The sequence below is a fragment of the Moschus berezovskii genome, chromosome 10, assembly GCF_049115385.1.
Source record: "Moschus berezovskii isolate FMDL1 chromosome 10, NW_MosBer_1.0, whole genome shotgun sequence".
Classification (NCBI taxonomy): domain Eukaryota; kingdom Metazoa; phylum Chordata; class Mammalia; order Artiodactyla; family Moschidae; genus Moschus; species Moschus berezovskii.
Genome location: NC_142469.1, coordinates 30,159,930 through 30,176,099, shown reverse-complemented (window position 1 = coordinate 30,176,099; position 16,170 = coordinate 30,159,930). Strand labels below are relative to the sequence as shown.

At 40.8% G+C, this 16,170-nt stretch overlaps 1 protein-coding gene across 1 annotated transcript; it reads left to right on the top strand.

Moving 5' to 3' along the window:
- The first annotated feature begins 2,457 nt into the window (after positions 1-2,457).
- On the top strand, positions 2,458-15,964 carry HINT3 (histidine triad nucleotide binding protein 3). The gene is made up of 5 exons (XM_055433408.2): positions 2,458-2,747; positions 7,212-7,329; positions 11,303-11,372; positions 12,174-12,300; positions 15,455-15,964. Exons 1-5 carry the CDS (start codon positions 2,547-2,549, stop codon positions 15,485-15,487), a joined length of 549 nt encoding a protein of 182 aa, XP_055289383.1. The 5' UTR covers positions 2,458-2,546; the 3' UTR covers positions 15,488-15,964.
- The last annotated feature ends 206 nt before the right edge of the window (positions 15,965-16,170 follow it).

Here is a 16,170-nt window from a genome sequence, read left to right as displayed (position 1 = left end):
GGTCAGTCTTCATTCCAATCCCAAAGAAAGGCAATGCCAAAGAATGCTCAAACTACCACACAATTGCACTCATCTCACACGCTAGTAAAGTCATGCTCAAAATTCTCCAAGCCAGGCTTCAGCAATATGTGAACCGTGAACTCCCAGATGTTCAAGCAGGTTTCAGAAAAGGCAGAGGCACCAGAGATCAAATTGCCAACATCCGCTGGATCATGGAGAAAGCAAGAGAGTTCCAAAACAACATCTATTTCTGCTTCATTGACTATGCCAAAGCCTTTGACTGTGTGGATCACAATAAACTGTGGAAAATTCTGAAAGAGATGGGAATCCCAGACCACCTGACCTGCCTCTTGAGAAACCTGTATGCAGGTCAGGAAGCAACAGTTAGAACTGGACATGGAACAACAGACTGGTTCCAAATATGAAAAGGAGTACGTCAAGGTTGTATATTGTCACCTTGCTTGTTTAACTTCTATGCAGAGTCCATCATGAGGAACGCTGGGCTGGAAGAAGCACCAGCTGGAATCAAGATTGCCGGGAGAAATATCAATAACCTCAGCTATGCAGATGATACCACCCTTATGGCAGAAAGTGAAGAGGACCTAAAAAGCCTCTTGATGAAAGTGAAAGAGGAGAGTGAAAAAGTTGGCTTGAAGCTCAACATTCAGAAAACGAAGATCATGGCATCTAATCCCATCGCTTCGTGGGAAATATTTGGGGAAACAGTGGATACAGTGTCAGACTTCATTTTTTTGGGCTACAAAATCACTGCAGATGCTGATTGCATCCATGAAATTAAAAGATGCTTACTCCTTGGAAGGAAAGTTATGACCAACCTAGATATCATATTAAAAAGCAGAGACATTACTTTGCCAACAAAGGTCCGTCTAGTCAAGGCTATGGTTTTTCCAGTGGTCATGTATGGATGTGAGAGTTGGACTATGAAGAAAGCTGATCACTGAAGAATTGATGCTTTTGAACTGTGGTGTTGGAGAAGACTCTTGCGAGTCCCTTGGACTGCAAGGAGATCCAACTAGTCCATTCTAAAGGAGATCAATCCTGGGTGTTCATTGTTAGGACTGATGCTAAAGCTGAAACTCCAGTACTCTGGCCACCTCATACGAAGAGTTGACTCACTGGAAAAGACTCTGATGTTGGGAGGGATTGGGGGTGGGAGGAGATGGGAACGACAGAGAATGAGATGGCTGGACGGCATCACCGAATCGATGGACATGAGTTTGAGTGAACTCCGGGAGTTGGTGATGGACAGGGAGGCCTGGCGTGCTGTGATTTACGGTGTCACAAAGAGTGGGACACAACTGAGCGACTGAACTGAACTGAACTGAAAGGACTAAAAATAACTGCTTGCAAGTTTTGAGCAAGCTCCAGAGAGTTGGTGATGGACCGGAAATCTGGCATGCTGCAGTCCATGTGGTTACAAAGGGTTGGACAGGACTGAGGGACTGAACTGAAGTACTGCTTGAACAAATTATAAACAAGGTACAAAAAGACCAAAAACCCAACTGCTCCTTCTGTGGTGTCCTGAGCAGAAAGAAGGTATTACTGATGATCCCTGCACACAGCACCCTCAAGAGGGTGGGGGTGGGTGGGCAGACCTCCTAAGCCACCCCACCCGCATAGACCGCCAGATCTGGCCGACCCTCATCCCACTTATGGGACCAACTCGTGCGCCCCTCCCAACCCAGGGAGCCAACAAGGTAATGTGTTACTCATTTTTCGCTCTTTCCCGAAGCACAACTCCCAAGAAAGCCCTGCCTGAATTTCTTGCCAAGTTCTTTAAGTTCCTAGGTCAGTTCATTAATTTATATGAAGTTCTGGAATATGTCAGACCATAAACTACAGGATTCTGCATTTACCTGTGTATGAAGAATGAGATAAAGCCCACTATTTTGATCTAGCTGGTGCTGTCAATAACAACAAAAGGTAAAAACAGGTGTGAAGTTCTGTTTGATATTTTGAGCCTTATCAGCTAAAATTATCATGGTAGAAAATGGATACCCAAAGCATCAAATATAGTCTGTGTAGAAAACAAAGCTCTAGAAATGTTCATTCTCGTAAAACCTACAAATTTTTTTAAAGCTTTTTTTTTTTTTTAAGACATGATTATACACTCGAGGCGCTTTGTGTTACTGGCTTCAGGGAGAAGACGTTCAGAACGGTCAACAAGCTCCATTCGCTCCCCCGGTAGAGCGCGAACGTGACGTCACCGCGACGCGGGGCGCGAGCGGCCGCTGCGGCGGAAGTCCTGCGTCGTTACCACCGAGACGCACGGGGACGGGCGACGCCGGCTGCTCTTCCGAGTCGCGTCCTCGCGCGCCCCCGCGTGGCAGTCAGCGTGAAGGCCCGCCTCTGGCTTCTGCGGCTCCGGTCGCCGTGGATGCGCGCTGTGCCCTGCTCCCTGCCCGGCCCGGCGCCAGGCGAGGGGCGCCGCCTCGAGGTAGAATCTAGGCGGTGCAGGAGGCTGACTCTGCAAGAGGCCCTGTCGCCCCGGAGAAGCCTCTCAGCGGCGCCGGAGAGCGGGAGCGATGACGGAGGCGCAGCAGTGCGACTTAGGGAAGTCGTGTGCCCGCTCTGAGGCAGCGGCGGCTGCCCACCCCGCGGGGCCCCCAGGGGTGACCCCCGCGGTCGCCGCCGAGTCCCCGGAGCTCGCGGGCCACGGCAGCAAGTGCGTGTTCTGCCGGATCGCGGCGCACCGGGACCCCGGCACCGAGCTCCTGCACTGCGAGGTGGGCTGCGCGCGCGGCCCGGCGAGGGCGGGACCCGGGACGCCCTCGGGGGCTCCGCTGGGGGCCTCGCCGGCGTGGGTCGGGTGGGGACGGGCCTGCGTCGGCGGAGCTGGGGCAGGCTGCGTGCCCCAGTGATACAGACAGGCTTGGTTCTCGGCGCCGGGAGCGTTGCCAGCCTCGTTTACTGCTCTAAGGGGAGAGAGCGTGGAGATAAAACCCCTCTCCGCAGCTGCCGAGGTGGTCGGTGGACAACGGTGACCCCTGATTTTATTAAAGGAACCTCCCCCTGCACCACCCCTCCCCCACTTTTCTAGACTCTGCCTCTACATTCTGCAAATACTGATACTGAAAACAAACTAGTAGAAAGTAGATAATGGTGATTGTGAAAAGCCCATTTGTTAGATCGACTGAAAATAGGCTGGCAGAAGTGGTCCGTGGTCACACTATTGGTTAATACATTCTGATTTCCACTGAAGAGTCCAGTTCCTTAGAAGTGTTATTATCAGTTGGGATATGTGGAAATTTTCAGAGCATTTAGACTTTGCTCAGATATTTTAAAACAGATATCGGGCAGGCACTTTGGTCTACCAGCTTGACTCGCCTTTAAAGAAACGGTCTTTTGAAAGAATCAGCTCCAAAGATTCTGGGCTTTGTTTTTGTTTTGTAGCAGTCATTCATTTGTTAAAAGTAAATTGAATTCCTTCTAAGCACTGTTGGAGATTCAGTGGTGAGCAAGGTAAATAAAGGCTAGTAGTCCCTGTCTACATTTTATAATCTAAAGGGTGGAGTCAGTACGACAGAAGAGGCAGCTGATAGTGCTCCGTGTACGGTGAGATGGTTTTACCACCTGCAGTATTTTGCAAGGCCCGTGGGAGGGGCAGCTGACCAGATCTGAAGGGTTAGGGAAACCTTCCAGAGGAAGTGACACATGAAAAAATAAGTATGGTCAGGTGAGGAGGAGGAGAGAAGAATGTCTTCGGTAAAGAGAACCTTCCGCGGTTTGGTCTCCGCCACAGGCGAATAGAAATGGAATCTAACTGGAGTATAGAGTTTGAAGGGATGAGTGGTGAAAGATGAGCGTGGAGAGGTAGGCGAGGGCCAAGTTATTAAGGCTGTTGTGCTTCACGTTAAGCAGTTTGGGCTTTATTTGAAGAGTGAAGGGAAGGAAGCGCCACAGTTTATTGCTACTGTTCATGCTGGGTTGGAAGAAAAGGGTTGAGGAAGTCCATGAAAACGTTTGATCTTCGAAAAATCATTTGGTACCCTGGGGAAGAATGATTTGGAGAGGACCAGGCTTGAGGCATAGAAATTGGTTCTGAAGCTGTTGCGGTAATCCAGCCTGATATAAAATGTAGATCAATTTAGAAATAATTAGGAGTCTGACAATGCAGAGGTCTGCATCTCTAGCCCAGATGATAGGAACTGCCAGCTTATAGGTGGAAATTGAAAAGAGGGACATTAATAACATCACCTAGGACATATTTGTAGTGAAGGGGTCCCTGCACAGAACTCTAAAGAACATCATAAGAGAGAGGCAGAGGATGAAGACCTGAAAAGGGGACAGAGAAACAGAGGGGAAACTAGGAAAGCGCAGAGAAAGGAATATGTTGAGAAGATAGGAATTGGCAGCAATATCTCCCTTCCCTCATCCTCATATCTGGGTTGGATGACTCTCCAGTATGCATGCAGAGAGGCCAACTTAGAACTGGTTTTGTCCCCAGGGTGATGACCGCTGACCTTCAGGAGAACAAATGCAGTGCAGTGATGGGGCAGAGGGCAGATCATTGATAAAAACCTCGCGATTCAGCCTAAAACACTGAAGACAGCAAAGACAGACGACTTCTGAAGGAAGTTTGACAGTCTTGGGGAGAAGGGAGAGATAGTGGTAAATACAGGAGGACGTGGAGTTAAGAGAAAGTTTTATGAAACAGGGAAGTCTTTGGTGTGCTTAAATCCCGATGGGCAGGTACCAATGGAGAGAGGTTTAAACTGGCCCCGAGAGGTAGAGCTTTGTCCCTGGGAAAGAGGAAACTCAGTCACCCGTCCGTTACTCAGTATTTACATGAGCACCTTCTGTGTGCCAGACACTGCTGGAGGCATTGGGATGCAGCAAGAAATAAAATGAGCAAAAATCCCGTCCTCGTGGCGCTTACATTCTACTCACAGGAAATAGACAATAAGCAACATAATAAATAAAATGCATAGTTTCTTAGATGGGGAACAACAGAAGAGAAAAGGGATGCAGCTTGAAAATTTTAGTAAGGAAATGCTTCACTAAGAAGGTGGCATTTGAGGACTTCCCTGGTAGTCCAGTGGTTAAGAATCTGCTTGCTAATGCAGGGGACACGGGTTTGATCCCTGGTCAGGGAACTAAGATCTCATGTGCCCTGGAACAGCTGGGCCCATGCACAACTACTGAGCTGGAGCCCATGCCTGCGTGCCTCAATGCAAGAGTCCATATAACAACAGAGAGCCTGTGTGCCACAGCTAAGATCTGATGCAGCCAAATAAATTTTAAAAAAGAAAAGAAGGTGGCATTTGAATAAAGCTCTGAAGAAGGAGAAGGAGCAAAGTATATGGTTTATTCTTTATAAAGTACAGCTATGTCATATAGAATATGACAGATACACAGTATATTTGTGATATTAAAGTATCATGTGGTGTCATTGGATATCAGTTTGTCGGTCACCTAAAGCTTAGGTGAGCAGTATGGATACTGATCACTTCATGGCAAACAGATGGGGAAACAGTGAAAACAGTGACAGACTTTATTTTGGGGGGCTCCAAAATCACTGCACATGGTGACTGCAGCCATGAAATTAAAAGACGCTTGCTCCTTGGAAGAAAAGCTATGACCAACCTATACAGCATATTAAAAAGCAGAGACATTACTTTGCCACCAAAGGTCCATCTAGTCAAAGCTATGGTTTTTCCAGTAGTCATGTATGGATGTGAGAGCTGGACTATAAAGAAAGCTGAGCACCAAAGAATTGATGTTTTTGAACAGTGGTGCTGGAGAAGACTCTTGAGAGTCCCTTGGACTGCAAGGAGATCCAGCCAGTCCATCCTAAAGGAGATCAGTCCTGGGCGTTCTTTGGAAGGACTGATGCTGAGGCTGAAACTCCAATACTTTGGCTACCTGATATGAGGAACTGACTTATTTGAAAAGATCCTGATGCTGGGAGGGATTGGGGGCAGGAGGAGAAGGGGATGACAGAGGATGAGATGGCTGGATGGCATCACCGACTCAATGGGCATGAGTTTGGGTAAACTCCGGGAGTTGGTGATGGACAGGGAGGCCTGGTGTGCTGCAGTCGATGGAGTCTCAAAGAGTCAGACACGACTGAGCGACTGAACTGAACTGATGGATACTGATAAGGAAGTTCATGATACATATACAATTGCCTTTCATCATCATTCTTGTTGAAATCAAGATTATTGGTATGCATATGAGGCCCTTGTCCCAGTTGAATTTTAGTTCTTGTAATGGAGAACTAATAAGCAACAGTGCATTCTGTCAGTGTTTCTGAGGGAAACTATGATTATTGATACTGATTTTATTTAATTTTTACTTAAGTTTTAAGTATGAGAAATTGAATAAGCTTTTTTAGGGAATATAGATTTTTCTCTTGGAAAAGCTTGAAACTCAAATGTTAATAGGTTGAAAGACTCACTGTTTTGTTTCCTTTTCTTTTTTCCTTACATTACTGTGTAGAGTTTATAAAACAGAAAACTGATGCCATACATATCTTAGCACAATATACTGGAGTTTGTTTTCAATATTTTGAGTCTTTTTTAATGCTATAAAGTGGCAAATTAAAAAAAAAATTTGTAGAAAAATTTCGAAAATGTAATCCCATGTAGGTGCTGCTGCTGCTGCTAAGTCACTTCAGTCGTATCCGATTCTGTGTGACCCCATAGACGGAAGCCCACCAGGCTCCCCCGTCCCTGGGATTCTCCAGGCAAGAACACTGGAGTGGGTTGCCATTTCCTTCTCCACATGTAGATGCTAGATGATGCTATAATTGAAGAAAATGTGACTTTGGAAAAAAACTAAATTTAAAAAAGAATTTATCAAACTTGCTATGATTCTGTAGTCAAACCTTTAAAAGTATATATTAGGAGAAGAAAACCTTAGGGTAGAGATGGAGAAATATGAAATTTAAAAAAAATTTGGGATTATAGCAATGAATTTAATAGCTTCATTCATAATTGTTTCCTGGAAGTTGACTTTCTATAAGTCTTTTTCTTCTCTGGGATAAATGAGTGTCTCATGAAGGAAGCTAAAGCTTGTCTTTATGGGCGTAATGCATAATCACAAAATTGCCCAATGGAAATTAGTTTTAACGTAAGTACCATTTCCATATCAGACTGAGATTTATGATGTTTAACACATGCCTCAACCGCATTAGGAAATTCTTTTAAAAAATTCACTAACAAATGACACATTTTTTTTTCCTTTAGAATGAAGACCTAGTTTGCTTCAGAGATATCAAGCCAGCAGCACCTCATCATTATCTTGTGGTGCCAAAGAAGCATTTTGAAAACTGCAAATATCTAAAGAAAGATCAAATAGAACTCAGTAAGTGGATGGTGGTATTCTTCATATCATATCATCTTGAACTGGCATCAGTGATGGCAGTGACAATTGAAATAGTTTAGACAGGTATTGTGATAAAGGAGCATGTGGCTTTTTAAATTTTCATTATGAAAAATTTCCAATATATACAGAATTAAAGAAAATAGTATAATTTTTATGTACTTATCATCCAACCTCAACATTTATTAACTCGTGGCCAGGCTCAGTAGTTGTGGCACACGGGCCTAGCTGCTCTGTGGCACGTGTGATCTTCCCAGATCATGGATCGAACCTATTTCTCCTGCACGGGCAGGCACAGTCTACCACTGAGCCATCAGGGAAGCCCCTTAAGTATTTACTTTTTTTTTTTTAAGAGGAAGAAATGTGTTTATGCTTGCTTTTCTTTTTCTAATATTTCTTCTTAAAAGCTTTTATAACTGTTGCAAATCAAATGTTACTGATTTTGAAGCAGCATAGTAGATGTTTTGGATTTCATTATAAAATACTGTTTTTACTGATTTTGTGTATATTTGAATATCTTCATAATAAAACTTTAAAAGTCCTAGCAATTCATTTTTTTTATAGTCTATAAAGTTGGGAAAATAATAACCATATGAAGAGCTTAGTAACAATGTCAAGCCCTGTGACTATAATTAACATTAATAGAACTTCATCTAACTATAGAATACATATTTTGTTATGAGCACATGTTCACCAAGATATATTCTGGACAATAAAGTAAGTCTCAGTACGTTTTCAAATGATCAAAATCTTGTATGTTGTCTGATGACAATGGAATTAGAAGAAATAATAAAATCTAGAATAGTACTGTGGAGAAGGAAATGGCACCCCACTCCAGTACTCTTGCCTGGAAAATCCCATGGATGGAGGAGCCTGGTGGGCTGCAGTCCATGGGGTTGCTGGGAGTCGGACACCACTGAGCGACTTCACTTTCACTTTTCACTTTTATGCATTGGAGAAGGAAATGGCAACCCACTCCAGTGTTTCTGCCAGCATCCCAGGGATGGGGGAGCCTGGTGGGCTGCCGTCTATGGGGTTGCATAGAGTTGGACACAACTGAAGCAACTTAGCAGCAGCAGCAGAATAGTACTGAATATTTTTAAATTAACACACTTATAAGTAACTTTTAAGTAGTTCAAAAAAGACAATATTTTGAATTGATTGATAATAAAAATATATATCAAAGGATTACAGAGTGTAGCTAAAGTGTATAGAGTAAAATTTGTAGCTTTAAATGCTTATGTTAGAAAGGGAGGTATAAAACCAACGGTCTGTTTTCAGTTTAGGACACTAGAAGGAGGCAAGCAAAATCAGATCAAAATAAGTAAAAAGAAGGAAATAATAGAGTAGATATCAATGAAATAGGAACGAGACAATTGGTTTTGCTTAATGTAGTTTGGATCTGGTTTTAAGTGAAAATATAACATGATTGTCATGTCTTCTCAATGATCTATTTTTATCATTATAAAATGTTCCTTTTTAATCTCTGGAAATACTTCTTGTGTCTGTTTTGTATGATACTAATTTAGGTACTCCTGACTTTCTTATTACTTACTGTTTGTCTTGGGTGTCTTTTTCTATCCTTGTGTTGTTGCTGTTTAGTCATTAAATTGTATCCAACTCTTTTGAGACCCCATGGACTGTAGCCTGTCAGGCTTCTCTGTCTGTGGGACTTCCTGGGCAAGGATACTGGAGTGGGTTGCCATTTTCTTCTCCACGGGAGCTTTCCGACCCAGGGATGGAAGCTGTGTCCCCTGCACTGGCAGGCAGATTCTTTACCACTGAGCCGCCAGGGAAGCCCCTTCTATCCTTTACTTACAATAAATTGAATATGTATATTTAAAGACGTGAAGATAGCAATGTAATTGCATCTGGCATTTAAAAAAAAACAATGTAATGTGGAAATCTCTGTCTTTTAATTGGAGCATTTGGTTCAGAAACATTTAACGTAACTATTGACATAGTGGAGTTAGGTCTGCCATCCTGCCATTTGTTTTCTGTTTGTCCCACTTGCTTTTTGTTGCCCTGTTTCTTCTTTCCTGCCTTTCTGTGCTTGATCAAACATACTTTTTTTTTCTTCAAACATACTTTTAATATTCTACTTTAATTTATCTCCTGTCATTTTAGCCAATTTTCTTTGTATTTTTAAAGTAGTTGCTATAGCGAAATTAAAATACACATCCTGCAATTATAACAGCCTACTTAGAGTTAGCATTGTATCAATTCAAAATATGAGAAACTTTGCAACACTTTGTTGTGTTATTGTTGTCATTTATATTTCATCTATATACTTTATAATGCCATGTTACTGTTAAAATGATTAAATAGTCATCTGTCCTTTAAAGAAATTAAAAGAAAAAACAGTCTTTATTATTTATTCAAATGTTTGGCATCTTGGGGGTATTTTTTTTTTCTCAAAATATACTTTCAATAATGGTTTTATGTTGAAAGCAAAAGCAAGTTGAATAATCACACAGGTCTCCATATTGAACCAGAAACTAGGCAACATTCTTCTGAATATTTTCAGTTTAATTTGTCATCCAGTTAAAATGTCTGGACTAGATTTATGGTGCTGAAAGTCCTTCTCTATCTTGTTACATGAACTGTAGCATGCTTCTACCATCTCTCTCTTATTTTAAAATTTTTTCATTGAAGTATAGTTGATTTTCAATATGGTGTTAGTTTCAGGTATACAGCATAGCGATTCAGTTATCCATGTATGTATATATATTCTTTTTCAAATTCTTTTTCCTTACAGATTATAACAAAATAATGAGTATAGTTCACTGTGTTATACAGTACGTCCCTGTTGGTTATCTGTTTTACATGTAGTACTGTATGTATGGGAGAAGTATGTATGCACCCCACTCCAGTACTCTTGCCTGGAAAATCCCATGGATGGAGGGGCCTGGTGGGCTGCAGTCCATGGGGTCGCTGGGAGTCGGACACAACTGAGCAACTTCACTTTCACTTTTCACTTTCATGCATTGGAGAAGGAAATGGCAACCCACTCCAGTGTTCTTGCCTGGAGAATCCCAGGGACAGAGGAGCCTAGTGGGCTCCCGTCTATGGGGTCGCACAGAGTCGGACACGACTGAAGGAACTTAGCAGCAGCAGCAGCAGCAGCAGCAGTGTATGTATGTTAATCCCAGCCTCCTAATTTAACCTTACCCCACCCCTCGAATCTTGGGAGTCTTTTGAAAGCAAAAAAGATACAGTCTGGTGTGAGCTTTTTTTTTTTGACTGAGTGGTACTGACCTTGTCATGGAAGCCTTCCCACTCAAGCCTGACTTAAGAGAAGCAATCTGATAGCAATGATTTTAAACCTCTTATGAAAGTATCCTCTGCAGATCCTCTCACTTCTTCCCTTTTTAAATGCTTGAGTACACCATTCAGAAAGAGAAGGGATCTAAAGTTTGGCATTGTGCTTGCAGATACCAGGTTGCCAGAAATGTTTTAATGGGGAAGCATATTCCATCTGAAGACCGTGAAACAGTGAGGCTAAGATGCTAAGGCAGATGAGAGTTTGGAGCCGAAACAAACATTTGGTCACAGCTGGGCTAGTATTAAGGGGTGTCATATTCCTAATAGGAGTTCAAAGGCAAGTTCAAAGTTTTCTTATCTTCTTAGCTCAGACAATTTTTGTGTAGATACTTGGTTTCCTTATGATTAGAATTAGACCACAGTAGGATCAGATGTCCTAAATAGTATCACTTGATAATATCCCTCAAGAGCTGTTTGGAGTCAGCTCATGTGTGACAGTTTGTGATAGGTTGAACCTTCATTTCAGGTGTTGATCAGCAAACGTCTCAATAACTTAGAGCTGTTGAAGAAGTCTTTAAATGTGTATCCATTTGATACGACTTTTTCCTAGGATCTAAAAGTTTGGGTTAATAACTAGGTAGTGAAGTTAATGTCTCCTGTAGCATAATGTTGTTTCTTTCCTGTTTTACAGTTGAGAACATGGTAACTGTTGGAAAAGCCATTCTAGAAAGGAATAATTTCACTGACTTTGAAAATACAAGGTATGTATACGTCCGGATAGAAACCGATACATACAGTTGGTTTTTCTCAAATGTTATTTCCTTGAGAAAATGAAAGTAGAGATGCAGAGTTCATGGTTTAAATGCCGTTTTCCTGAAAGTGAACATATTGTTCATTAGTAAATTTAATAAACAAAAGTTCTTTTCATATCTCAACATCTAATAGTCGCCACTTATAGTTTGGACAGACAAGTATATTCACGCAGTGGGCAGGTGAAGTTACTTGGTCTTCTTCGTTCAGTGTGTGCATTCCTATAAAATTGTGTATAAGTTGAATTTCCTTAGGGAAAAAATCTAACTTTTAGCATTCAAGAAACTTAAAGTGATGACGAAGATTTTTTAGTGATGGTAAGGAATTGACCATTTTATTTAGGAGAAAGCATGCCATCTACTGGTCATGTCTTAGAACTAAGGGCCCCCTACCTCTACTCAGTGCCCAGTGACTCAGCATTTTTTAGGAGAATTAAAGATAATGTGATAAGACCTGAAGTAAGACATAACGCCAGCTCAGAAGTCATAAGAGTTACACAGTGCCATAATATTCTGTGAAAGCTTTTCTTGATGAAGAGTTTATCTTACTGTGAACTTCAACATGAGAAAGAACTGTGTGAATACTCTGAAGTTCATGTAGAAAAACAGTGGAAGAGTTGTTTGAGTGGTAATCTGTCTACCTTGGGTAACCTGTCTTGGGTGTCTTTAATATTTATGTGTTTTAACCTGAAAATATAGCTGTAAACTATGGTAGAACTAATCTGTCAGTTATCTCGCACTTTTCTGTTTCAGAATGGGTTTCCATGTGTCACCATTCTGTTCCATTTCCCACTTGCACCTTCATGTTCTGGCACCAGCTGATCAGCTGAGCTTCATGTCGAGATTGGTTTATAGAGTGAATTCCTATTGGTTTATCACAGTGAGTGTTATTGTTACGCTAGCAGCATACAAAAATATTTGTCCTTTCGGTTGTAGTTTTTCTTTCCTTAGCAACAGTAGACACTTACACCTCTTATAGATTTGGTCATCTGTTTTAACACACTATTTGCACATATCCAAAATAATCTTTTAATTTGAGGGACTTTCCAGGTCATCAGATCTGTAGGAAGAGACACTGTGGTGAAGTTTCTGAATTGTAAGCAGAGGATATGATATAGAAGTTCATGGCATTAATAGTTCTGAATTCTATCTATATTAGTTATTCAAGTAACCATGTGCAAGTTACTTAAACGTTTTAAGGCCCAAGTTTTTTGTCTACTACTGACCTATGGGTAATAGTGCCTGCCTGTAGGGTTCAGAAGAGGATCGATGATTTAAGTAACACGGTGCAGTGGTAAGGAGTCTGCCTGCCAATGCAGGAGGTGCAGGAGCCACAGGTTCGATCCCTGGGTCAGGAAGATCCCGTGGAGAAGGAAATGGCAACCCACTCCAGTATTCTTGCCTGGAAAATTCGGTTGAAAGAGGAGCTAGGTGGGCTGTAGTCCATGGGTTTGCAAAGAGTTGGACGCAACTGAACGACTAAGCACACACACACACACACACACACACACACACACACATGCACAAAGTGCTTAAAACTGTTCCTTGCAGATAGTAAGGGCTCAGTAAATGCAGCCTCTATCATCATTAGCCTCTTTGTAGAAACAGAGGCAAGCAGCATCAGCTACTAAACCTGAAGTTGAAGCTGTGAGTCTAAAAAATTGCAGAATTCTGCTTTGCTAGAGCAACAGTAGAATAGAATTCTACTGATTATAAGCTTGTAACCTGACACTCAAGCTTTGTTATTAAATGACTGTCTTTCCAGGGCCACTTGACTAGTAATTTACCAGTTTCTTTTATGTCCACGATGATAAGGTGACCTGTAGCAGCTATATCTGAAAAACCATCAAATTATAAATTAAGTAATTACCAGTAGTTAATATATATTATTATTATAGTCATATTACAGAAGAAATGAAAAAACATTTGATTTTTAGAGACTTCACATTTCAGACTTACTATCTCTTTCTTCAACTTGTCCAGATTATTTTATTTAATTAAAAATATATTTAAGATATACGTGTGTGCATGCTAAGTTGCTTCAGTCATGTCCAACTCTGTGTGACCCCATGGACTGTAACCTGCCAGACTCCTCTGTCCATGGAATTTTCCAGGCAGGAATACTGGAGTGAATTGGCACGCCCTCCTCCAGTGGATCTTCCTAACCTAGGAATCGAACCCCCGTCTGTTACTCTCCTGCATTGGCAGATGAGTTCCTTACCACTAGTGCCACCTGGGAAGCCAAGATGTGTGTGTACTTCAGATTAAAAAATGGGACATTTTGTAGGAAACTGGTGTGGTCTCTTTAAAATATTGCTATGATAAAAAAGAGGTATTTTTTTAAATCTATATTTCTAATTTTCTATACTATGTTTTATAATAAAAAATAATTTAAATACCTTTTTATAACTTCCAAACTGTATTCCTTACAAGATTTTTTAGTTGGGAAAAAAATGAATGAGCAAAGTTATGATATCTGTTAATGGTTCATCCTGGGAATCTGAACTCTTCTTAAATATATATATTAAGTATGTACTATGAGACTTTGAAAAAATCAAAATAAAGATATTAACATTCTGAAATCTTATATAGTATTCCAGATATATAAGATGACTGAGTAAAGTATCTGAAATAATATAACTAGAAGACCTTAGTTTTTATTCTGTTTTAAATAATTTTTTTTAAAGAATTTTAGGTTCACAGAAAAATTGAATGGAAAGTTCAGAGAGTTCCCATATATCCTGTGTCCCCACGTACTCACAATCTCTCCCACTATCAACATCCTACACCACAGTGATAAATTTGTTGTAATCCGTGAAACTACACTGATAAATCATTATCACTCAAAGTCCAGAGTTTTCATTAGGGTTCATTCTTTGTGTAGTATATATACTGTGGCTTTGGACAAATGTATCATGACATGTATCCAACACTATAGTACCATGCAGAGTAGTTTAGGTGCCCTAAAAATCCTCTGTGTTCTGATCATTCATTTCTCCTTGCCCCTTAACCTCTGGTAACCACTGATTTTTTTTTTTTTAAGTCTCCAGTTTTGCCTTTTCCAGAATATCATACAGTTAGAAACATATTATATGTAGCCTTTTCACTTCTTTCACTTAGTAAAATGCATTTCAAGTTCCTCCATATATAGTTTACTTCTTGATTTTTAAACAATAATTCTTATTGAGCTTTGGCTGTGCTGGGTCTTGGCTGCTGCACGGGCTTTTCTCTAGTCGTGGCAAGTGGGAGCCACTCTCTTTGCTCATTGCAGGGGCTTCTCTTTGTGGAGCACAGGCTCTGGGGTGCACGGGCTTCAGCAGTTGTGGCACGTGGGCTCAGAAATTGCAGCTCCTGGGCTCTGGAGAGCAGGCTCAGTGGTTGTGGTACACTGGCTCAGTTGCTCCACAGCCTATGGGATCATCCCTGGCCAGGGAGTGAACCTTTGTCCCCTGCATATGCAGGCAGATTCTTTTACTGCTGAGCCACTAGGGAAGCTCCCCTAGTTTACTTTATAAAACTTCAGTGTTATAAATATTTCTTTTTGGAACTTTCTGACAAATAGGCAATGTAGATAAAAATCTGCCTATGTATATACAAAATATTAAATAAACCCCTTTGCTGCTGCTACTGCTGCTTAGTCACTTCAGTTGTGTCCGACTCTGTGTGACCCCATAGACGGAAGCCCACCAGGCTCCCCCGTCCCTGGGATTCTCCAGGCAAGAACACTGGAGTGGGTTGCCATTTCCTTCTCCAGTGTGTGAAAGTGAAAAGTGAAAGTGAAGTCGCTCAGTCGCGTCTGACCCTTAGCGACCCCACGGACTGCAGCCTACCAGGCCCCTCCATCCATAGGATTTTCTAGGCAAGAGTACTGGAGTAGTTTAAAAGCAATTGAGAGTTTTTTATAAGATTTTTAGGAAAAGAATACATAGTATCCAGCTCTTCTGTTGTAGCTTATTATAATAGGAGTGCCAGTAAAATGATTTCATATAGGCTATGATAATTAGAATAAAGATATGTTATTTTTTTAATTACAGGCTGATTATTTGATTGAAAAACTAAGAACATGAAAATGTCAGCAGTGGAAGATTTCCTAATCTTGGCTCAACGTAGATTAATATTTTCATCTCTTTGAAGTCTAATTACAAATGTAAGGTTCACTGGGTTTTATGAGAAGCTATTACTGGGTAGCCTTAAATTGTTTCTTCATGTTTGTTTCCTGAAATGTGTGATATAGTCACATAAATTCTTTGTCATTGACTTTGTTTTAATGGTTCCTTGTCTAAGGTATAAGATACTCTAGATAAAATCCCATTAAAACAAATTCTGTTAATCAAGAAGGGCTCTGTATTTTTTTAAGAAATTCAAATATTTTAATTTCTCAGTAAGTAGTTATATAATAGTGATTTATTTATGAAGAATAAACTGGTATAAAAGTACTTTGTTGGAACCTTTGTTATATGAAGGAAAGAAAGAAATTACTTATTGATTGTTCTGTAATTTTACATGTAAAATTTCAAAATAAAGAGTACCATACTACACAGTGACCTCTGATCTTGATGGAAAGAATTGTATATGTGTCACTTTTTACTCAGACTTCAGATGCTGGTTTTCACTTCCTGAAACCTAGCATCTTTGTAATAAATTGATACTGAAAGCTTATATAGTGTATATAAAATAACTTTTCTCTAACAGTGAATTTGCCACAACAAATCAATTTGGTTATCCAAGAGAATTCATTGTAATGGAATTT